Below are 24,636 nucleotides of genomic sequence, written 5' to 3'. Positions count from 1 at the left end.
AAAAAAATAAAAAAAATGAGGATGCGGTAGCGGGGGTTGAGGGCGCACAAAATGGCGGCGCCGCGCATGTGGTCGCGGTAGCCGAGCCTGCAGCGGCAGTAGACTGGGGCCTATTCGTGACCCACATGATGGCCTTTATAGTCAAAACGGAGGATAGCTTCAAGGGATTGGAAAATAGACTGGGAGAGAAATTGAGAAACAGCGTAAAAGAATGTGGGCAGAGCATTAACCGCAGGGCGAGCGGGAAAGACACAAGGGTATGCGACGAGGTAACGCGGCTTGAGAAGCGCGGGAAAAGCGAGTTGGAGCAAGGCGCAGGTAACTGGACCGGGGTAGAAATCGCGACCCGGGGTATGGGGAAGCCGGCGACCGCCGAGGTAGAAAAGGAAATTTTATTCGGACCAGCGGTCGTCGAGGGAAAGAAAAAATAAATTCAAATCGAATCAATCGAACCAATAGTGGTGGAAATTGGAATTGGAGACACCGCAGACGTAGAAGAGCACCCGCGGGGTGAAGGAATGGAAATTGCACAAAGTCTGGATTCGCATCGTGATGCTGTGCTTATAAACCAAATGGAAAGTTTGCAGGTGTTGGAGCGAGGAGGAAGAAGCGCCCAAGTGAGTCGGTCTGTGTTTGGCGCAAAAAAAATTTCCGCGCGCGTGGGGTCGCGACGGCACCCGGGCGCTAGTGAAAGGTCCGTGGTGAGATGTACGAGTGTGAATGAATGCACGACAGAGTGTGGTGGTGAGAGTGACATGGAGTGCGAGTTGGTTGTGGCGAGTGAGAAAGAATGCACTTGGAATGGTTGAGCGTGTGCGGGAATGCACACCTGAGTTGGTTGTGGCGCGTGTGCGGAAGTGCACATCGGAGCACGTGAGTGGGTATGTGCAGGAGTGCACACCCGTGGTGAGTGTTACAGAGGACGTAACGGGGGAAGAAAGGTGTGTGATAGAGTGTGCGAGGAGAATGGATGCGCAAGAATGTGCGCGAGTGTGTGGTGAGCTTTATGAGTACACCGGAGTATGGAGTGAAAGAGAATGCACAAGCGAGTACAGTGTTAGAATGCGTGGGATGTATGAGCGGCGTTGGAGCACCGGTTTTGGAGAGTGTGAAAGGGGTCGCGTATGCGTGTGAGCATGTACGGGGAGCATCGACGTTGACCAGGGCAGCGGTTAGGCCGACGTATACCCGACGCGAGCCCTCGGTCCGTGCCGGGCTTTGTGTACTGTGGGAGCCGGCGGGGATCGGTGTCGCGTCGCTCCTGTTCGGAGCGTCGTGCACGATTCGGGCCGGACCCCGCCCTGCACGGTCGCGTCCGCGTTTTGCCAGGCAAAGTGGGCGGCCCGGTTCGAGGGAGGGTAGGAGGGGTCGGAACGGCGCCCCCTTGTGGTGGCGGCGTTCCACCCGGGCAAGGCTGACCCACCGCGCATGGGAGCGAAAGGCCCCGCGCCGGGATGGTGCTTTGAACCTTGGCCTGATGAAACCTCCTCCCCTGAATCGGATGCCAGACGGACCCAACCGCAGGAGACCAAACCACCCGAATTCATTGATCGGCTTTGCGAAGCCGAGCTTTGAAAATGTCATGACGCACCGAGGCTCAAGTTTAACGGACATTTGGTAGGGATAGTGAATATGATTGGCAAATTGGATTGGTAAATTGGATTGGCAAATTTGATGGGCAAATTTGATTGGCAAAATTGGAAATTGATGGCAAAAGGTATATGGTGTAGAGGGATGGTAAATCCACCATTCCTCACATCACCATCAGGGCACATGAGCATTAGTTTATGGGGTGGCTGTGCAAACTAGCCCAGGAGGGTTAGGTTATTGTTAGGATTTAGAAAGATGACCATAGGTAACTGTAGAGTTAAGTAGTGACATGTACCTGTAGAGGGGGCGTAGCAGATTAGTGGATTATAATGACGAGGGAGTGCAATAGTATAAGGGGCGACTGGGAAGCACGAGTTTCAGAAGGGAGTAGTCAGCTTAGATGATGCAGTGTGTGTGAAGGAGGTGATTGAGCAGCGTATTGTGAAAAGTGCGATTGTGAGTTGTATTGAATGAATGAGCCTGGGAGGAAAGGAGGGTGCAAGTGCCACCAGGTGTGCAGGTGACACCAGGTGTGTGGGCACAGGTGTGCAAGCGAAGCACAGGTGTATGGAGAATGGTTGTGTAGAATAGTTAGTATGGAATAGATGGTCTGGAGTGAATTGAGTATGGAATAGATGGAATGGAGTATGGAATGGATGGTGTGGAGTGAGTAGTGTGGAATACGTGGAGTGGAGTGGTTGGTGCGAAAGGAGTGGGTGGGGAAGATGGACCCCCTTCACGAATACCCGGGGAGGGTAGTTTAAAAGTAGGTAGAGGGAGTAGGTAAATTGTAGTTGGATATTGGCATCTGTGGTGCAAGTAGTGGCACAGAGTGTTGTGATTGGTGCATGAGTAAAGTGGAATGGCTGGGCATGTGGCCTGTTAGTACGAATGATTAAATGGGCACTCCGCCACTGTTAGTATGTCGGCCAGGTGAGGCCACAGGTAGGCTCTGGGAGCCAGTAGAGTTGTTCAATGGGGCCCGAGGATCCGGAGGACGGACCCGGGAAGCCTGACGCCAGAGAGGGCGGTAGGGGGTGAGAGCGCCAGAGGGCCTTCCCTAGGTAGGTTAGGGTAAGGAGCAGGTAAGCTCAGGAGCCAACTGCAGTGGCGGAGGTGTGCAGGTGAGCGGACCTGCTGGGAGCGCCACACGACCCAGCCTGGAAATTGTGCGAAGCCACAGGGTGAAGAATCGGGGGAGTGAGACCCCAAATTGGTGAGCACCGCAGTTTGGTCAATGGGAGTTCGGTCCTTAGAACCACATAGTGTAAGATGGCCAATGGTTTTGCAGGGAAAGATCCCGGGTAGAGTAAAAGTGTTAAAGTCATTTAGAAGTATAGTTAGGATTGAAATCTCTTCGCACCATCTGCATCCACTCACCTGAGGTGATGACAGGACTCCACACCACTGATTTTTGCAAGTGTTTGGTTGGATTGGAAGACGCATCATGACGTAAGTGTGACATTGTGCTGTAATTCCATCTCTTCCTCCTGAGGAGGGATTGATGAGGAATTGTAATTGGGGGGCAAATTTGGATTAGAGGGATTGGTGACCAATTTGGATTCAGGGAGATATGGGGAAGACGAGACAGTAGTGACAAATTTGTAAATGTGTAGAATTTTGTAAATACGGGGTAAGGGCAAGGGTAGGGTTGGTGACAGGGGGGGGGGGGGGGTGACGTACAGCATGGACGACCTTTCTCCGCTCGCTCCCATGCGCACCTCACCTTGCATTACCTTTATTAATGTGTACCCTTGCGACCTTGCTGCTTGCTGTGTCCTTCCTTCCCCACTCACGGCTTGTTCTTTTGGGTCCGGGGGGAGTGCGCAGGTAGCCGCAGTGCCCGAACCGAACCACCGCTGCACAGCCTGCCTGGACCGGTACACCACCTTATGGACCGCACGGCGTGCGGCCTAGCACCACCATATGGACCACGGTTCTGTGGCTAAGCACCACACTTATGGACCCCATGTTGTTGGGGCCTGGCCCCTCTGCTGGGACCGGCCATGATGGCCAGAGAAAAGCTTGCTTGCGGACCACGGTGAGGTGGCCCCTATGCCATACAGGTGGACCACCCTTAGTTGGCCCCTGTTGGCCATAAATTTAAAAAATGGACGCATTGTGTGCCTTTTTTATTATTACAAATAGGCACCAAGCCACAAGAACGACAACATCAAGAAACATCGGGCCAGCAGAGCAGGAGCTGAGAAGAGAGTCATCAGTTTGTTTATTATTGAAATGTGATGACATGTGTGAAATGAGCACTGGATGGTGCTTTTAGTGCTTTGGTGCTGATTGTTGCTTTGTAATGCTCTTGTGCTCGGGGGTGCACTGCAATATCAATTGTGCATCCCCGGGCATGTGGGTATGGTGTATCGGTACAGTGCAGTGCATGCTCCTTCCTCTTGCAAAACATATTTTTGTCTCCCAAAAGACAGGTCCTGGGTTTGCAGTGTACATATTTAGTGTCTTGTAAATGATGCTCCCCACCGGCTTTATGTGTAGTTTGGAAATAATTCCGTGATTCGGTTATCCTGTGGGCGTGAATCTGTTAGGGTGGATGCAACGTAGCAGTGGGACATACTTAATTGTTTTAAAACTGTCGCACTCAGGGTAAGGTTAATAGTAGAGGGTTACTACACCTGAGTGCCACATTAAGTTAAAGTTCTTTCGGGCCGGGACGGCCCTGGAGGAGAGACGGGTGCTGTGTTACGGTTTTTAGAACCTTCACTTTGTAAATTTTAGTAAATGTTCCCTTATAAATGATCCCCTGTAAATATCCCCATTATTTGGCTTTATTAAAGAGCGCACCCTAGTTAGTCCATGTACAACACGTAGAGCACCATAGGACCTCTCTGTAGTTGTTTCATTATTATGTGTTTTAGTTAAGGATCTGTTCCCAATAGTTGAATCTGCGTTGCATTAATCAAATAAGATAGGCCCCTTCAATTTCCCCAATCATCTCCTGCTCTTCAAAGTGCAGTAGCGGTAGGGCAGCGTTCGCTGCCCTTTGTCTTGGTTTGTTTGATGGCCCCAAGCCGCCATTGAACATGCGGTCTCAGGCCGAGGAAAAAGGGGGCGGGACACAAGAACAAGGTGTGGCACGTCAACTCACCATCAGAGGTGGAGCCAGCGAGCCCTCGCCGGCCAACCAGGGCCGAGGTGAGCCGACCGGTAGGCGTGTCATAGGAGCCGGCGCCTGGATACAAGAACGCCCTATAAAAGCGGCTGCGAGGGACTGCTTTGAGAGAGGAGAGATGAGTGCGAAGGTCCGAAGTGCAAGGTACCAGAGGAGAACACGCTGAATCATAAGGCAGGAGAGTGGGTCCGTTGACAACGACAATATCGCCATATATTCACATTGTCCGACCGCGTGAAACCATACGTGCAGCTGCCGCCGGGTTTCGCATCAAGCCCGGAGCGTGGACTGGAGCGGACCTCGACGCTGCGCATCTGCCTGGACCTTCCTGCCCTGCCATCGGCTTGGACCTCCTCCCCCTTCCAGCCACTCCTTCCTGCCATTCTCTGTTCGTGTAAGTCTGTTTGTTTGTCCGGGGTTGTAAGTAAGACTGTATAGTTAAGCTTGCCCTGTGTCCTTTTGCTCTGTATATTGCTTTCATTTCCTCTTCTTTTGGGTTTTTGTATATAATTAATAAACCCACTCTTTGTTATTCTCTTACTCTGGTTTCCTCTCATTCGATCGCCTCCGTCTTTTCTTCCAATTGAGTACCTATGGCATGATTTGGCCAACCACTATAATCGGGTTTAGTCCTTTTGTTAACGGCCTGAGTCGTGGCTCGCTTCGCTCGGCGTGTCCATTACAGCCGCGGCTCCGGCGGGGCTCATTTCCTCGCTTACCGGAAGGCGCTGGTAATTAGGTAGTAGGACGGATTGGGCTTACAACCCGACTCACCGCTGACCGGAAGTGACGTCATAGCTCCAGGACTCGGACGGCCAGTGTGATAGACGAGGGGATTAAACCCCCCTCGGTAAGGGGAGTGCCGTAACCGAGATCCGTAACAATATATATATGGCGGAAGAAACGATTGCAGATAGGGATGGGGGATGACTGCCTGCTCGATGCCCAGGAGAAAAGAGTGGGATTGAACAGCCTCAGGAAGGCTGTTCCCATATGGACCACATGTACAACAAGAAAGAGCAATCAGAGATTGCAGACCCTTGCCAGGATGTGTTTTTAGTGTTTTTAGTGTTAAAACAAATATGGCGGTTAACATATTTAACATAGTTTTAACATATTTAACAAATATGTTTGTCCACCCTCAGGAGAGCCAGGAAACAATATCTCTCCGTTCTCAAGACCGAACTCTCTTATCTGTCTCCCTCTTCCAAATCCTGGTGGCGTCTGGTCAAATCCGTTTCTGGTGTTTGTTCCCCCTCCATCCCCTCCCTTACCTCAAACGGCTACACAGCTGACTCCACACGTGAAAAAGCTGAATGCCTCAACTCTGTGTTTGCCTCTAAATCTTGTGTCCCAAACCCATCCCTCTCTGTACCCACCATACCCAGTCGTACCCTGCTGCTCCTGGACTCCGTGTCCTTTCCTCCTGACAAGGTGGAAAAGTTTCTGTCAACCCTCGACTCTGATTCTGCAACTGGACCCGACGGCATCAGCCCACGGGTCCTGAAATCCTGCTCTGCTGCTCTATCTCACCCTCTCTCTGTTCTCTTCACCCTCTCTTTTGCTCAAGGTCAACTGCCATCTGCTTGGAAATCAGCCAACATCACCGCTTTGCACAAAAAAGGTGCAAAAACAGATCCTAGCAAATACAGACCAATCAGCCTTCTCCCAATTATCAGCAAAGTCATGGAATCCATCATTGCTTCTGATATGAAATCTTTCCTCTTCTCCAATGGCTTGATCTCTGATCATCAATTTGGTTTCAGACCAGGTCACTCTACTCTGGACATGCTGCTTCTGCTGTCTCAACAATGGATGGAGGTCCTCAATGCCAAACAGGAAATTAGAGCTGTCTCCCTCGACATATCACGTGCCTTCGACACGGTCTGGCACCCCGCTCTGCTCACCAAACTCTCCTCCTTTGGTATCCATGGAAATCTCCACGCATGGCTGGCGGACTTCCTCTCTAGTCGTCGTCAACGTGTGGCCCTGAATGGGTTTCTTTCATCTCCTCTTCCTGTTCAGGCTGGAGTTCCCCAAGGCAGTGTTCTGGGCCCCGTGCTTTTTCTGGTCTTCATCAATGATCTCTCTGACTCTCTCGAAAATCCTCTCTATCTCTTTGCTGATGACTCCACTCTCTGCCGCTCCATTCCTCTTCCCTCAGATCGGCAGTCTGCTGCCTCCTCACTCTCTGAAGACCTGGACAAAATCACAGACTGGTCAAACATGTGGAACATGTCTTTCAATCCTGACAAATCTCACACTCTTACTATGTCTCTCCGAAAAGATCGACTGGACAACCCTCCCATCTACTTTCTCAACAATCCTCTCCAAGAAGTTCTGTCGCTCAAGATTTTGGGTCTCACTATCTGCCATGATCTTTCTTGGGAAAACCACATTTCCAAGCTGGCCTCCAAAGCCAGTCGCCGACTGGGCATCCTCCGTCGTGCGAAGTCCTTCCTCGGCACACCTGAGCTCCTCACCACATACAAGGCTTTCATCCGCAGCTCAATGGAATACTGTTCTCCCCTATGGGCCGGTGCTCCTGCCTCACACCTAGCTCGGCTTCACGCTGTTGAAACCAAAGCTTTCAGAATTATTGGAATCTCCCGCGATGAAGCTATCTCTGAGGGCCTTTCACTCACTCACCGCAGGCAGGTAGGTGGTCTTTCTGTCTTCTACCGACTCCTCTCCGGCCTTGCACCCCCAGCTCTCTCTGTGCTCTGTCCCCCAAATATTCCTACAGGTCGCACAAGATCTGCCAGCAACCCTCTGATGGTTAAACTGCCGAAATCTCGGCTCTCCGCTCACCTTCACTCTTTCATTCCTCTTTTCTCCCGCCTCTGGAACAAACTACCTCACTCCCTTCAACCCCACTCCTCCCTCCAGGTCTTTAAAACAGCTGTTCACCACCATCTCTTATCTTCCCCCATCCAAAACCTTGATCTTTTCTACCCCCGCTAATTCACCCCAGATCCACCTTGTTTGAAATTCCAACTTCTTTCCTGGAAGTCCTGGCAGTGTCCATATGTTTTATACCTCTCCCACTGCCCCCTTCCCACGCCCCCCCCCCCCCCCCAAAGCCCTCGCCCTCTCTCAGATCTCTCGATGTCTCCATGTCTCTCGGTCCCTGCTCTCAAATGTTGTGTTTGTGTCCTTCCCCCTCTCTCCCCATCTTGTCTACCGCTCCCTATGTTATATGTTTTATGTGTCGGTTTGTCTTTCTGTGTGATTAATGTTCGCTCTTTCACGAGCCTCGATCTTGTATACAAAAAAAAAAAAAAAAAAAAAAAAAAAAATGTCAAAACAAAGTTTTGTACTTGTCGACTTATGACGTCATAATAGAGGCATTTATGACTATCATTAAGATATGATATTCCCCATGGAGAGTTCTTTACAATGAGCCATATCTCAATTTTTTATATGCAGCACTTTTGGAGATATAGAGGTCAAAGTTTTTTGTTTTTTCCAAGATGTCACCCATACCATGCCCAATGATCCGAAATGATGTCATAATTATCATTACAAATTATACAGGTGGAGGTGCACGTCTGGTGAAAAATTCCTGTCAATCAGACCAACGGTTGCAGACAACAACAACAACATGCATTCTTAAGGCCATTTTCCCTGCCAGAGCGGGGGTTAGCCTTGCGGTCCCCATGACAATCTCCATTTTGCCCTATTTTCTGCATCTCTCCTTGTTAACCCCCTTGCCCGCATTTCTTCTTCCACCATCTTTAACCAAGTCTTTCTCGGTCTTCCCCGTCATCTACTTCCTTCCACATTCATTTCCATCACTCTTCTCAACCAGTCACTTTTATCCTTCCTCAACACATGACCAAACCATCTCGACCTGTTCCTCTTCACAGCATCAATCACAGGCTCTATTCCCATCATCTTTCGCAATTCATCATTTGTCTTCCTCTCTCTCAACGATACTCGGCACATCCACCGAACCATTCGCATTTCCACCCTTTCCAGCCTTTATTGCTGCTCTACATTCATGACCCATGTCTCGGTCCCATAAATCATAACACTTCTCGCACATGCAGAATACACCTTTCCCTTCAGCTTCAAAGACACTCCCCTCCTCATCAGCACGCCACTCAGTTCCCGAAACTTCTTCCATGCACCTTTCACTCTAGCAACCGGTGCCGAGTCTGATCCACCTTCTCAATTCTGCATGTCTCCGAGGTAGCAAAATATTTTCACACCTTCCAGCTTCACGCCGTCTCCAAGCTCCAACTCAACATTTCCTCCATCTGCAGGCAGCTCCCTCTGTGCACACCTTACATTTGAATGTAGCTGCCACACTGGTTAATGACCCTCTCAGACCACTACATTTTTGATGAACCCACTCAGCGCACATTGTACATTGAATGGAGTTCACTCCGACACCCTTCCTGCACACAGCACATGGCCACTTCCCAGTTCTATCCAGCTCACCACCTGCTTTACCACTTGCCATCACCTTCGTCTTTCCTATATTCACCTTCAGACCTTTTGTCTCCATACATTCCTTCCACTTGTTCATCTTTTCCTTCAGTCCATCCATACTTTCCGCAATCAACACCAGATCATCTGCATACAACAACTCCCACGGTAAACCCTCCTTTACGTTCTGAGCCAGCACCTCCATCACAGCTACAAATAGTAGTGGACTTAGTACCGACCCCTGATGCACTCCCACTTTCACCTCAAACTCACCACTGTTCCCGTCCTTCGTCCTTACAGCTGTGCGCGCTCTTTTGTACATTGCCATCACTACTCTGATCAACCATTCCTCCACTCCTAACTTCCTCAATGCCCATGTCAATACTTTGCGTGGAACCCTATCGAATGCTTTCTCCAGATCAACAAACCCAAGAAACAACTTCTTCCTCTTCTCCATGTACTTGTCCTGCAACTGCCTCAAAATAAAGAGCGCGTCTGTCGTTCCTCTTCCTGGCATAAGTTGCAGAGAAAATCATATTTATTCTGTGCGGACAAACAAACAAGCAAACAAACGGAATCAAATGCAATACCCTCTCCTCTGGCGAGGGCAATAATAACGTCCTGCCTATGTGGGCTAGCCCACAAAAAGCCCATGCCCTGCCCACATGGGGTAGCCCACGAAAATCCCATGCCCTGCCCACATGGGGTAGCCCACGAAAAGCCCATGCTCTGCCCACATGGGCTAACCCAGTTGGGCCCCAGGTGGAACCTATGGGCAAATCCAGATGGAGCATACCTGGGGGGGGTACACACTTGGGACCCACAAGTTATCCCACATAGGACTCATATGGGCCACAACTGGACGTGCTGGCTGGAACCCGGTGTCGGTCTCGTAAGTCTACAATCATGTTTCAAATTATCCTCTTGTATCATTATATAGCTCTTGTAATAGTATTAGTGATGAAACAAATGAGTAAACTTACTTAAAACTGTGGGTGTAGGCCTGTGTGTGGTCTGCAAGGTGGGGTTCCATCCCAAAATGGGCGTCGGTCCCGTTGGTGCCTGAAAGGTGGGCCTCGTCCCCAAAATCTTTGAAGAAAAGTACTCCGGATGTTGCAAAGGTGTAGGAAATGATGAGAAAATTCACCAAAATGTTCTTCATTTTCTAAACAAGAGAAAAACATACCGAGTTAGTCAGTCATCCCTTCGTCAAATGTAAACACAAAGGTTCCTTGATTACCTGGAGGAATGAAATACATGAAGGAAAATAACACCTGAAGCGTTTTGAAGACCAGCACAACCAGCCTTCGAAATCCTTCCACTCGCGGAATCACTTTGAGAGTGAATAACACGCGGAATTTCTTCATGAATTCGATGTCTTCCATACGGGCGACAGAACTAGTATCCATGGTAACCAGCATCACGTGGGGAATCAGGGCCTGTGAGATGCGATGGGATTCAAAGCAAGCACCATGGTGAGATCAAGCAGGTAGGCTACCAAAACCTCATATACAAAATGGCTGATTAACACGGCCTTCCCTTTTTGATTAAAACAATCACATCGCTTTTAATCCTGATGCTCAGGAAGGAGAATATTCTTCTTATATATGTATTAAAAGGTCAGTTTTGCCTGTGCTAGCACCGCCCATTATCCAGGCCACGCCTCGCCCCCAGCTTGACAAGCGTCAAGCACCGCCCATTATCCAGGCCACGCCTCGCCCCCAGCTTCACAAGCACCGCCCATTATACAGGCCACGCCTCGCCCCCAGCTTCACAAGCACCGCCCATTATACAGGCCACGCCTCGCCCCCAGCTTCACAAGCACCGCCCATTATCCAGGCGCCACCATTTTGTTTGCTTCGCGTCGCTCCGAGGTCCCATCGGCCTCTGGTGTACATTTGAAGTATCTTCTATCATTAAATTATAAAGTGAGTGGGTGTGCGTGTGCATATATGAAGAGACGAGTGTTTGCTGAGAAGAATAATGTGAGTGATGCGTTTGTGGAGTTTCAGGTTTTGATTTTATTCACGTTTAAAATTCCCCCATGCTTTGATGCGATAGTGCAAACTGGAAATGCAAAAAACATTATTCTATTGTGGGACTGTATGAAAAGGTTAACTTACCAAAATGGTCAAGGTGAGGTCAACAATGTTGAAATAGTCCTTCCAGAAGCCCTTAAAATCAATGATCCACTGAAGTACGATTTCACAAATGGAGAGAATAAAGATTGGAAGTAATATGTAATCCACCACTGCCCTTGCAAGGACAAAATGGGTACTTTCCAAAATTTCTTCATAACCTGGGAAGGGGGAGAGGAGAGGGGGGGGGGGGGGGGGGAGAGGTTGAAAGGTGCACATTGAAGTTTCATTGCAGAAAACTCCAGTCGAGTTTTTAGTCTTTGTTGGAAGAACAACTTCCTGTATTGGATGAACAACTTCCTGTATTGGATGAACAACTTCCTGTGTTGGAAGAACAACTTCCTGTATTGGATGAACAACTTCCTGTGTTGGATGTCGAGATGCGTTGACATTTCATTCAACAATCACAACGGCCTCCAGTCCAAGCCACTTACATGTATCAAATATGAAAAGAAGAAAGCCGAGGTGGATGAGGATAAGAACAAATATCTGGTAGATGAAATCTGGCACGAATGTCAAGGTAAAAACAACAACAACTCAAATAATAATGAAGTTACTCAAAGTCAAAGTCTCACAAACTGATAACCTCCTCGCAAGTGCCATCACGTTCATCCGTAAAAGTTACCAACCTACGCCGAGGCCTGCATTAGGAGAGAGCTAAATACTGCCAGCAGCGATTTTGCTAGCTAAACACGGATTCTGCAAGAAATGAGCACAAATAGGTGTGCCAAGTCAACTGACATTCCAGTTATGCTATTGTAGAGGTCATTGCCTTTTGGCAGGATCACTAGAGACCTGATACCTGGTACTGGCTGTGCAGTGGCCATCAAAGGCAGGAGACATAATTGGGAATCTTTCGAGAATAAAACAAGTGTCTGTCTGTCTGTCTGTCTGTCTGTCTGTCCCCGAACTACTCCCTCAGTTTTGGGACTGGCCTGCCAAACTTTCTGTGGAACCCTTTTTCCTCCCAACAGGTGTCCTGCGCTGGGAGTTTTCACACCATTTCTCAAATCATTTTTTTAGATTTTGCGCTGCCACCTGCAGCACAGGTACCTCACTAGTTTTGTTTATAAATGATGAGTGGACTTTGCTTCAAGTTTGAATTCTGCAAAACATCTGGCCAGATAACTTTGCCCTTGCTCTTATATCTTTATTCAGCCTCAGACAAAGATTAAAACAGTAGTTCTTTCTTTCTTTGTTTCTTTCTCTCTCTCCTCTCCTCTCCTTTCCTCTCCTCTCCTCTCCTCTCCCTCTCCCTCTCTCTCTGTCCAATTCCATTCCTGACCTTATATATTCCCACCAACTTTAATATGTATAGACCACACCACACATCTGCTAGATGAACGGCCTCGAGAAATACCTTGATCACGTGGTTCACGTATTATAATATAAGGGGTTCGAGGACCATTGACAGCAGTTTTTTTCTTGGCATTGCTTCAGCAAGTTATAAATATCTCAAAAATTGTAAAATGATGGGATGTTATTTCAATTAATATTACATTTCAGTTCAAGTAATTTCCTTGAAGGCAAAGAGCGTACTTCATATTCTAATTTAAATTCTCTCAAATTAATATTCCACGGTGGAGTTGATGATAAATCCCTGAATGTGTTCCATGTTCCATCCATTCCTGACGTTGTTTGAAACATCCATAATTATGATGATAGACCTGAACGGAGACCTCTGCTCTGGCCATTCTTCCCACAGTGCCTATAAAAATAATTTATGAATGGCACTTGCCTCTCCACAGCACATTACGCCACCATGGCTGACACACATTGGCCAGACAGATTGTGATGGCCAGACTCAGAGCCATAGATGGAGAGAGTTCAGTCAACCCGGTTTCAACTGGTCTGCCCTATGATTGGTTAAGCGCTGTCATGTGATTCACAGGTGCCATGTTGTTACCCAACCTCCGTAACTAGCAGAACGTGCACCGCATTGCATGCATTAGCTTCGTTTTTCATCAGTCAAAAAAAAAAAAATGCCGTGCTGTCCGGCATACGGTTTTTCTAATCGTTCAGACAGGGGAAAATCAATGCACCGTTTTCCCCGCAACCCAGATCGAAGGAAAATTTGGGAGATAAAGGTTCGACGAGAAGGCTGGAAACCAAACGACAACTCTTTCTTGTGCGAAGTAAGTGTCCATGCCTCTCACAGACTCAGTCTTACGTAACACTAACTAACAAAGTAAATTTCAAGCCACATGCTTAGGTCAATACACCTGGATATGCTCTGGTCTACGCTATCAGAGTTGATCTCATCTGGGCAGAGATCAGATAGTCATCTGGGCAGACTGGGGGCTAGGCCTAGGGTCTAGTCCAAGATAGATTAGGCCGACCCAGGAAGCGGTGAGGCTAGCCCCGTCCAGTCGACAATTAGGAACAGACGTCAGGATCAACCCGTAAATGTGAGTTAAACAGGATTTTTAACCCAAATCTCGTGCCCGTATTTGGCTCAGCAATAGTGACACACAGTGCACACACCCCACTAAAAGTTCGTCTTTGTCTTTCTTTTTCTTTGCAGGATCATTTCGACGAGACACAATATGAGTGTCAGAGGGCCGATGACCTGAGGAAGCTCAAGCCAAATGCTATTCCAACGAAGTTTGACTTCGCAGCCCAGGAGACTTCAAAAACGATGCAGGACAGATTTAGTACACGAACCATCTAACAATGCAACAAAAACAATATGACTGGAGCACTCGTATTGTACTTCATCCCTTGATGCTATTCAGTCCCAGATACAGCTAAGCGAGTCCAGTGCCGATGGTAATTATGTTGTTTAAAAAAATTAAAAGAATACCACATGTTTACCATACTTTCTTCTAGAATTTGTAAATTTATTCAAATTTTTAATTTACTAGATAAAAGGCCATCAGAGTAGGGCTTTAATAAATAATTTGATTCTTGAATGTGTGGACATTTCAAAGAGAATCATACATTCTAGCACATGACACACACACACACACACACACACACACACACACACACACACACACACACACACACACACACACACACACACACACACACACACACACACACACACACACACACACACACACAAAAGAGGCAACTACTGAAGGTGCAGCATATTTCAGTATGTGAACTCAAACAGTTTAATTAAGAACATCAATATGACTGGTAATTTCAGTAAAATATATATCTTAAAAATATTTAGCTTTCTGACAACATATTTGCTTGCAAAGACTTGTTAATTAACATCAAGATAAAATCGATGTACAAACTGTGCAATGTGAACAATTCGACAAAGTACAGCCACGCATTTTTTTTTTTTTTAAATACAATTAACAAATAACAAGTTTTTAAAGTTTGACAGAGAAGAAAAAGTCGACAGGAGTTTCCTGTATAGTGTTACACTTTCAAGATACTTCTATTAATTTCTTTTTATTGATGTTTAGTTTCTGTATTAAGAAATTCATTTTCTTATATTATTACTTTACGTGTGTAATTCTATCTTGATTTTCTAGTTTGTATGCATGTGTGTGTCAGGTGTGCAACAGATGTTTCTAATCAGTTTTCTTCCACTTTTATTTTGCTTTTTTGAACAGATGGCAGCGAACAGGATATTCCAGATTACCAACCCAACCATGCAGACTTGGATCTGACAAGCAACACCCTGCAGAATGCATCATGTTCTGGTGAGACTGAGCTGCGAAGAGAAACTGAAAGCCTTGACAAACAAGATATCAAGACTAAAACAGACTCTGGCCAAGGACAGGAGAGAGAAGAAGAAGGTTCTTAAACAGTGTAAACTGCGAGAGGTGACAGTTTCAAGTGTCTTCAACAAAGATCAGCTTGCCAAACTCAATCATGCAAGTACACGGGGGAATAAATGGTCAGCTGACACTGTCAAAAAAGGTCTTCAATTAAACTTTGCATGTGGAGCGACCGGATATGAGCTGCTCCTTGCCCAAAATCAACCTTTGCCATCAGCTAGATCACTGAGAAGAAGACTGGAAGTTGTCTCCGTGGATCCAGGCATCTTACATGAAGTTTTCACCTTTCTACAATTGAAAGTAGCGGCAATGAGACAAGAAGAGAGGGAGTGTTGCCTCACCCTTGATGAGATGGCGATCAAAGCAGGCCTCCAATACGATGTAAGTTCTAGCTGTATGCGAGGGGATGTTACATTACCAGATCACAGTGGTGAAGCTACACATGCCCGAGTGATCATGCTTTGAGGAGTGACAACGAGATGGAAACAAACGGTGGCAGATCACTTCACTGGGAACGCCATGGATGGAACGAAACTAAAGCCAGTCATTCTGGAAGTCTTGCAGAAAGCAAAAGACATTGAGTTGCATGTCACAGCAATCACATCTGACATGGGCAGTGCAAATCGTGCCCTTTTGAAAGGTTTTGGCATTGCTTGCTCAAAGTTCAGCATGACATTGACTTACCAGCCTGCCATGGGCTGAAGCGCAGTCTCTTAATGAAATTCTTCACTACGAGGTTACACTTTTATGCGAGGAAACAGGGGAATGTGCGTAAAGATAAACTAACTAAATCGAAGTCAAGTTGAGCACGAGGAAGCAAGAGTATGGTAATGCGAGAAGTTGCAACAAAATTGTGATAATTTAAGGGCATAAAACATATAAACGACAAGGAGCCCTCAGCAAGTGGACATAGCATGTTAACACATGGAATTCAAATACATGTATATGTTCAAATGTGTGTACATGTACTTGCTTTGTGTGTACATTCATGAAGCAGTAATGATACTTTAGCAGTTCAACTAACTGTGTGCAATCGGATGTACTATACATTCTTCCTTTTGTAGATCATCTCACCAACATTGTGCAATTAAAGTGTCAAGTTAATCTAAACATAAATTTGTCAGCTTCCTTGTAGCACAATCAATTAATCAGTATGACTTCGAAGATGGAAGAGGAGAGGCAAGAGAGTGAGAAAGAGTGAAGATGAAATTGTGAGAGAGGGGAAGGGAGGCAGTGGAGGAGGAAAGGTGCCGAGATAGGGAAGGGAGAAGTGTATTAAAGACAGAAGAGAGTAAGGAAATAGGAAGAAAGGGATTTTGAGGAGTAAAAATGAGAGGAAAAGGGGAATGCATTGAAGGAAAAAGAGAGTAGGAAGAGAGGAAGTACATAGATGAGGTAGAGACCTAATCGTGTATAAGTTGACGAGTGAATTGAATGAATCTTCATCACTTCAGATATACCAGCAGAAAGTACAGAGTGAACGCTACACATAGTCAGTCATTAAACACGCAAAGGGATATCGATGGATTAACATTAAAAAATAATTAATTCCATCCAATATAGACATAATGGATGAGATACCTGGTGTTGGCTTAGCGGTTAGGGTGCCGGCTTGGGATCCTAGGATCCTGGGTTCAAATCGCGGTCGATCGCTGAATTAACGCCAGGGGGGTTGACTCAGCCTGCCATCCTTCCAGGTCGGCAAATTGAGTACCAGCTCACTGGTAAGTCCCTGTGTGTCGCAAGAGGCGACCAACAGGGTTGGCGGCAGGAAGGGCATCCGGCCATAAAACATTGCTTCAAAAAGGGGACCACGGTGCCCGAAAAAGGCCAACCCCTGCTCTGTGGGGAAAAATGGCCTCTAGAAGGTGGTTATTTTATAGACATAATGGATGGAGCAAGGAGATTTTTATTCTTCAAACGAAAGAATTGAAGCCCAGCAATTCAACGACCCTCGTTTGGGATGACTGAATGTGAAAAAAACAAAAGCTTAATGCACTGTAAATGAAAAATAATGGATCAGTGAAATTCCAACAAATCTAATCAATACTTGTACGTACATTTGTGTAACAGGGACAGGATTTGCAACTGACTAAACAAATAACAAACAACACACAACTAAACGATGTATGAAACTCAGGAACATAAAAATAAACCCTTCCCCAATAGCAGTAAGTTGCATGCACGCTCGTGCACTTGACCTTGGGTAACAACATGGCGCCCATTGTTTGGTTCGCCAAACTCTCGCTATCTACAGCTCTGGCCAGACTCTCATGAGAAGTTCTCATGATCTCATCGACTAGCCCCACCTACCACATGAGGTGTTCACGCCCACAAATTAAGGTCACCCCCTCCTTCCACGTAACACTTATATCGTATACAGCATGGTGCTGGCACACGGATCCTCCTTAACGATGAACGGTGTCCACATTGCTTCCTGTGAAAATTAGGATGAGAGTTTACAGCTGGGTAGAGATTTGAACCCAGGCGAAACAGCTCAGAGGAGAGTGCACATACCTTCAGGCTATTCTGCCGGCAGATAACCCCAATGAATCTCGATCATGAATAAAAAGGATACTGTTTATGACAAAATTTGCAAATTTTCTGAGCCTGGCAATGTTGACATGTTCATCTTCACAGAACTGCTTTGGAATGCGCTCCGATGGGTACGCCAGTCTTGTATTGCATTCATCAAGCACAACGTCATCTGCAAATATAATGCTTGAATTAGTAGAGAAATGAGGTACTTGCCTGAAAGAGGAAGAAAAAAAATCTCATGGGCTTTCGTCAAGTCATTCGAACTTTCTCATCCAGATACAATCTTTCTCATTCAAATGAGCTATCCTGCCAACCAATGGTGAATGACAGTTACTCAAGATCTAGATAATTGACATGGATTTTAAATCAGGTGGAAACAAGTGTGGCTCAGACCTGGGTCTTCAGTGTGAGATATGTGAGCTTTGTGCCAATGCCGATGGTTCACCCGCCCAAGCAGATTGAACCTCATTACTTGTGCAATCCGGATATTCTTCACTCTCTCGGAGATTGCCATTCCTGCAGTACTTACACACAAGGATGCACAAAGGAACTTTGACTGAGGAAGAAGACAATTAACCTGCTCTACATCAACACCACATTAATTCAATCTCTCATTTTATTGACTTAAATTCCGTCCTTGTTGGGTGGGAGGGGACTGCATAAATCTACACATAAAACAAGGAGTTGTGTCTGTTTGAAGCCTTTTAATTGATTTTTAAACAATTTTATACCACTGCGACAATTGCTAACTAATTTGCCCTATCACATTATTGTAACACAATTCAAACCACCAAGATAGACCAAATGATAGGCCACAGAAATGATGAACCAACTGGCCTAATTTTCTTGTTTGAAGCCATACAGGCCTGAGGTCGTATATATTGTTATGGTTTTGTCGGCCGGGACACGAGTGGCCTCGATCAGACCTGCTTCCCGACCTTTGATCCTGATGTCGATAAGTCACAGACAACTTTGGTGCAGACGGGTTGCTGAGCAACCACGAACAAACGTCTGAGGTGACTAAATCTGGTGGGGTCCCCATGCCCAAATCTTTCTGGTGATTTAGTTATCCCAGAGGCGGAACCCTGCTCTCAATGCCCCACCCTTGCCTATTACGTATGGCCGCCAATCAGAACTGAGGATCTGGTCACATAACGGGGGCGGGGGCAGGGGGTGTTGGAGGAGGGGGGGCGGGTAACATAAATGGTGGGGCATTTATAATCAAATTTATATTATAACATAAAAAGTAAAAGCAAGTACATAAATGTTCAGTAACCATTACAATTGCATATTTTACTGAAAGGAAATAAAATAAACTGTGGAACGTTTTGGGGGTCCGAGCGGGTGTCGTAAGGTAGGTAGGGGATTTCCAAAATTCCTCAATATAATTATGATTTTGACATACAATCGACATGGACCTTGCTCCCATATTCAGAAGTCAACAGATGACGGTTCACTGGTTTGCCAATATCTCAATACAATCGTGATTTAACATTATATTTTGATATATTAATACTGTTGTGGTTTTGCAATAAAGAACACCTCCCCTAGTTATTTACACGACAACATGTAGCCTGCATTAGTCAGTTATTTCTTATTAAATGTAAAGATTAGCTCCCTTCCCATTGTGTAGTAATTAAAGGAGATATGCGTTGAGTTGAAGCATGATTTCAAACCTTCGTATAGTTGAAGGAAGACGTCGATTCATGTGCAAGGAGGCGTGGCTACAAGCACAGTCCACGTGATTAACCGCGACTGTGGTAGGTGTGGCTAAAAGAACCGCCCACATCACCAGCAGGTAACTAATGAGAGATCATGGACACGCAAACACCGAATAAGAGATCGTGGACACACAAACAACCAATGAGAGGTCGTGGACACGTAAACAACCAATCAGGTCTGGACTCTTCCCCAGCAAACTTCACTAGCAAACCGGCCAATGAGGGCCATGGAACATTCCAGAAAGCCTTTCACCCCAATATAAACCCGGTGCCCATCCCACTTCGAGTTCTCTCTGCTCTCTCTCGCTTCCCTCTTGTCGTGGTCCTCCAAGCTGGCTGTCCTCCATGCTGGTTCGTCCTTCTTGTGATCGACCTTCTTTCCTCGTGGTGCTTCATCCGAGCTGGGTCGTCACCTGCGCTGAATCGTTCTCCAACCTGGACCGTCGTTTGTGCTGACTTTGATGCGGCGGCTTGTTCTGCGGACCTTCTTCAAGCTGCGCGTCCTGAACGGGTCGGGAACTGCGCGCCGAAGCTGGCGAACCAGAGTCAGCGACTGCACGTTGCTCGGTGCGAGTTAACCTGTACGATTCATTCCCCGTGTGTGTGTGTGCAAGGTGCCTGTTGGGATTTAGATAGGTAAGAATTGATAAGCCTGCCTCTCGTCCTTGTTCTGTGAATAATAAATAAAAGTGTACATTTTGTTTCCTTTCAAACTGTTTGTGTACATCTTTTCCCCGATTGGCCCAGCATAGTCCGAACCGAATTTGACTCTTTAATTAGGCCCATAAATCACGCAGAATAACCGTGATTCACACCAGCGCAAAAACCGCTCCGCCACACTCCATTGGAATAAGGTGTGAAATCGCAAGAGGGGGTTCATTTGCCGGTCTTTCTAACCACGTGGTCTCAAAGGTATTTGGGTAGTGACCAATAATGCTTCACCCGTGGTTGGGGGATTGGCATTTGAAGCTGCTTAGCAACCTGTCGACCGTGAGTTTAGTCGCGATCGACGACCCCATGGATCCGGTGTCTGTGGGGGGGAAACGGGGTCTTCACCCCTCCTAACCCCCCCCCCCCCTTTAGTACGTCGATAGAACCGGAATCCGCAACAATACTATGGTATTAATTTGTGATTGGAATGATGAATGATGCTGTTTGGAATGAAAATATTGAGAACGTGCTGTCAATGCCTGATGTTCGACTGAAGGTGGCACGGGAATGTGGAATTCATTGGTTCATCGTTTAACATTCACCGTTTATTTACCCAAGTCATTCACGAACTGGCTGACCATGCCTGAAGCCAGAAAAAAATTCATACTCGTACTTACATTATTTGCTAACTCGTATCCCCACCCAAATCGTACTATGTTCTTCAACGAAAGGATCAAACAAGCCTGGCGACGCCGTTGTTGGACAATGAGTTGTTTTTAAAAACAATTCGTACTTTTTAATCCATTTTATTTATTTGTAAGTGTTATTAAAGTCATTGGAATTTTTTTCGGTTTCTTAACTTTGATTTCATATTGTAAATCATTCACAAATCAGCTTCTGGCTGCAACAACAACAACATGCATTTCAAGGCCAGTTTCCCTGCTAGAGCAGGGGTTAGCCAGCTTCTGGCTGCGATGTTTGATAATAAAACCACGAATTTAAATGAATTGAATTTATATCATACAGTCACGTGAAAAAGTAAGTACACCCCATGTAAAGTTTTGACTTTTTCAACATATTTCAACATACAACTATTAGATCTTCATTTCTACAATATTGATAAATAAAGGTGATATAATATAACAAATATCATGAAACATTTACATTTTGTAGTCCATTGTATAATTTAAATAAACATAAATGCAAATTTCGCATGTGGAAAAAGTAAGTACCCGGATTGCCCTCTCTACCAAGTGACGTTCTAGTTATATTTGTGTTGTTGACAACAAATCACTAAATACAAACTGGACAAAACATATTACTCGATCTCAGGAAAAACCCCGAGGCACGCCCTACAGTCACTTGGTAGAGTGACGATAAGCACAATACCCGATTGAGGACTGAAGGCCAATTATCTGATATATTTGTTAAAGTTTTTAAAATCCAAACATAGTCTTCGACCTTCTTCTCGATGAACGAGGAAGCCCTGCAAAGTTTGGTTGCACTGGTCCCTGCAGGGTCCAAAAGCATAAACAAACAAACAAGAAGACGTCATACGGAGCACGATACCTGCAAAATCCCCTCCCTCCCCCCCCCCCCCCCAAAGTTTTCCATTGATACAGCAAATTGTCCATTTCATGAAGATTAAAATTTACAATCTTGATCAAAGCTCGGGTCAACAGGATGAAAAATGACGATTTTTCAGATGAAAAATGATGATTTTGGAAGGTTGACCTTGAGTTGACCTTTGACCTTTTGACCTCAAAAATAGTTAGTTTCCTTATTTAGTGACTCAATGTGCAAATGCTGTTCAATTTTCAAGTCAATCGGATGAAAATTGAGGATATTAAAAATTTGGCCTATGTTGACCTCAAAAATAAATGGTGGTTGAATTCAGTGACCATATATATAAAATCCTCTTGGAAGTTCAAGTCAATCAAATGAAAATTGGTGATTTTAGAAATTTGGCCGATGTTGACCTTTTGGCCTATGTTGACCTCAAGTATACTTGGTGGTTGAATTCAGTGACCAGATATGCAAGTCCTCTTCAAATTTCAAGTCAATTGGATGAAAAATGAGGATTTTAGAAACTAGGGCGATGTTGACCTTTTTTTTTGTTGTTGTTTACAAGATCGAGGCTCGTGTAAGAGCGAACATTAATGAGAAAAAACAAACAGACACATAAGACGAAATAAAGGGAGCGGGAGACAAGATGGGGAGAGAGGGGGAAGCACACAAGCACAACATTTGAGAGCAGGGAGATCTTTGGGAGGGAGAGGACTTGGGGGGGTGGGGAGGGGGGGAGGAGGCGTGGGAAGGGGGGTGGGGGGTGGGAGAGGTAAAAAAAACACAATAAAAGTTTCCAATAGTTTCTTCACAATCCCATGATCAGTGTCAACACACTGAGAACCTTCAGAGTTGCTAATGATGGTGGAATTGGTATCGGAATCTGAGCTCGAAATACACCGTTCTCTATGTACAGCCACCATTTCGATCTCGGCCTTTTGGCCTATGTTGACCTTTTGGCCTATGTTGCACCTAAAATATAATTTGTGGTTGAATTCAGTAACCAGATATGCAAGTCCTCTTGAAATTTCAGGTCAATCGGATGAAAATGGAGGATTTTAGAAATTTGGCCTATGTTGACCTTTTGGCCTATGTTGACCTTTTGACCTTAAAAACAATAGGCTTCTTCACAGTGGGCTGGAGCCTGGAAATTACCAAAAATGGACTCTTATCAGGCATCAATGGCTCTGAGTGCTTCAGAAACTAGAAAAAAAATCCAGTTTAACAAAAAAAAAAGTAAGTCAAAAGCTCAACTCCAAGAAAAATGGTGAACGTTAGAAGATCGGCAATATTTCAATTTCGCGATAACCTTAGCTCAATGGTTTCGCGGAAACTGTATTTTGCCAATAAATCTGTCAAAGGCTAAGAAAATGACAAAATTATGCCCATTAAACCTAATTCTTTCATACTAAACCATAAATGTACCAAGTTCACTGAATCTAATCAAATATTAGGCTGTACAGCCTTCAAGTGCCAAAAATTTGAGGTTTTCGGTCAAATTTTTTGCCGATTTTTGATTATTTACCCATAAAATCGATGTTTTTTCCACCCAAAATTTGCCGCATATCTGTAAAAATTTCAAAATGCCACAAGCCAGATTTACTCCAGTGTATATTTTCTGAAAATATAGGTCTCAGTGCCTTAGAAAATGCATATATTGTGAAATCTGACTTGTGGCAATTAGAAAAAATGAATTTCACACAAAAGTCAATTTTCGAAAATCTATTGCAAGCCGTTTCCGGGGCGTCTATTTCCATTTTAACATTTTCTTGAATAATCAAGTTCTAGGGCTAAAATTTCACACTGGGAAGTTTTTTGACCTGGGAAATCCAAAAATGCAATCAGATTTACCCCTAAATCAACCCTTTTCATGTTGCCCAAATGCCCAAATATGGTAATTTGGGCCCAGACCCCTCAAAATCAAAATTTAAAAACAAATTTTTTCTCGTTGTAATAAGCTTAGTAATACGCTTCTAACGAGCCCTCAACCACTATCAGGGGATTCTTTTAAGCCAAGATATACCCGAAAATGTGTTTTGAGCCCGAAATGCCCAAATATGGTAATTTGGGCCCAGACCCCTCAAAATCAAAATTTAAAAACAAATTTTTTCTCGTTGTAATAAGCTTAGTAATACGCTACTAACGAGCCCTCAACCACTATCAGGGGATTCTTTTAACCCAAGATATTGAGATATTTCCAATATTTCACCCTCTCAGCCCACTGTGTTCTTGCTTTTGACCAACTCTACCATTTGGTGAATTTCGTGAAGATCGGTTGAAAATTGTGACCTGTAAGCCGGTGACAAGCAAACAGACAAACAGAACCACAAACGCAACCGAAACAATATACTTGAAAATTTTCGATTTTGCAAGTAACAAACGTTCTTATTTATATGTCAGATGAGGTATGGAGGGGATGCGTGGGAATTTTTAAAATCGAGTTTGATGATTGAGCGAATGGTACTTCTCCCAGTTTGTAACGCACACTCGCCTCGAAGCTGTCCACCCGGGGATCGAATACCGACGCAGCTATAATGTATAAACTGCCAGGGTGCGTCATCAATGTGTTGATGGACATGTCAAGGGTTGGGTTGCATTCCCCCGAAGGCGATATTCTGCTGGAGCGACGCTCTCCCGTCAATATCTATTTAAAACTCACCTGTTCTGTTGAAACCACAGGTAATAGCAGAGTATAAAGGAAGAGACGAACGACGATGAAGGCGCGCGTCCTCTCGATGTCGAAACAATGTTTCAAATGGGACAGATCACCAGGGTAACGGCCATGAAGATTTTGCATCGCTCTGTGACGACACGAACCGTTGTGACGTCAATACTAAGGGTGGTAGTGAGTTCGAATTTGACACCAAAATTGTATTGAAATTCGAGTTCGTTCGTTAACGATGGTTACTCGTCACCATAGTTACGAGTCATTCCTGAACGTATTATACGGGACGGGTGGCAACCCTATTGTATTGGTAGGTGGATCGTGTCGGCGGGGGAAAGATGGCCGCGAACCATACGACAACATTCGTCCTGGCGAACCCCAAAGGCGTTTGAACGCAGCTGATCGTTCACGACCCCACGGATGGAGCACCACGGGTGGGCCAGTGATGACGCAA

At 45.5% G+C, this 24,636-nt stretch overlaps 1 protein-coding gene and 1 long non-coding RNA gene across 2 annotated transcripts in view; one reads left to right on the top strand and one right to left on the bottom strand.

Moving 5' to 3' along the window:
• The window catches only part of LOC137412564 (cation channel sperm-associated protein 2), an 81,241-nt gene extending 56,859 nt beyond the window's left edge, over window positions 1-24,382 (bottom strand). Inside the window, exons 1-7 of the mRNA XM_078773852.1 lie at window positions 24,177-24,382; window positions 17,973-18,103; window positions 17,620-17,748; window positions 11,736-11,804; window positions 11,287-11,462; window positions 10,438-10,602; window positions 10,147-10,328 (exon numbers count right to left, since the gene is read on the bottom strand). Of these exons, the coding sequence (XP_078629978.1) occupies window positions 10,147-10,328; window positions 10,438-10,602; window positions 11,287-11,462; window positions 11,736-11,804; window positions 17,620-17,748; window positions 17,973-18,093 (842 nt within the window). The 5' untranslated portion in view covers window positions 18,094-18,103; window positions 24,177-24,382. The remainder of the gene's footprint in view (window positions 1-10,146; window positions 10,329-10,437; window positions 10,603-11,286; window positions 11,463-11,735; window positions 11,805-17,619; window positions 17,749-17,972; window positions 18,104-24,176) is intronic.
• Window positions 10,981-18,262, top strand: LOC144891284 (uncharacterized). The gene is made up of 3 exons (XR_013622796.1): window positions 10,981-11,091; window positions 13,826-14,070; window positions 14,874-18,262. It is a non-coding gene; the product is annotated as an uncharacterized LOC144891284 (long non-coding RNA).
• Window positions 24,383-24,636: the final 254 nt, after the last annotated feature.

Source organism: Myxine glutinosa, chromosome 3 (genome assembly GCF_964187855.1).
Source record: "Myxine glutinosa chromosome 3, kmMyxGlut1.1, whole genome shotgun sequence".
In the NCBI taxonomy this organism is placed as follows: domain Eukaryota; kingdom Metazoa; phylum Chordata; class Myxini; order Myxiniformes; family Myxinidae; genus Myxine; species Myxine glutinosa.
Note: the sequence above shows the minus strand (reverse complement) of the source record. Positions and strands in the feature narration are given on the sequence as shown.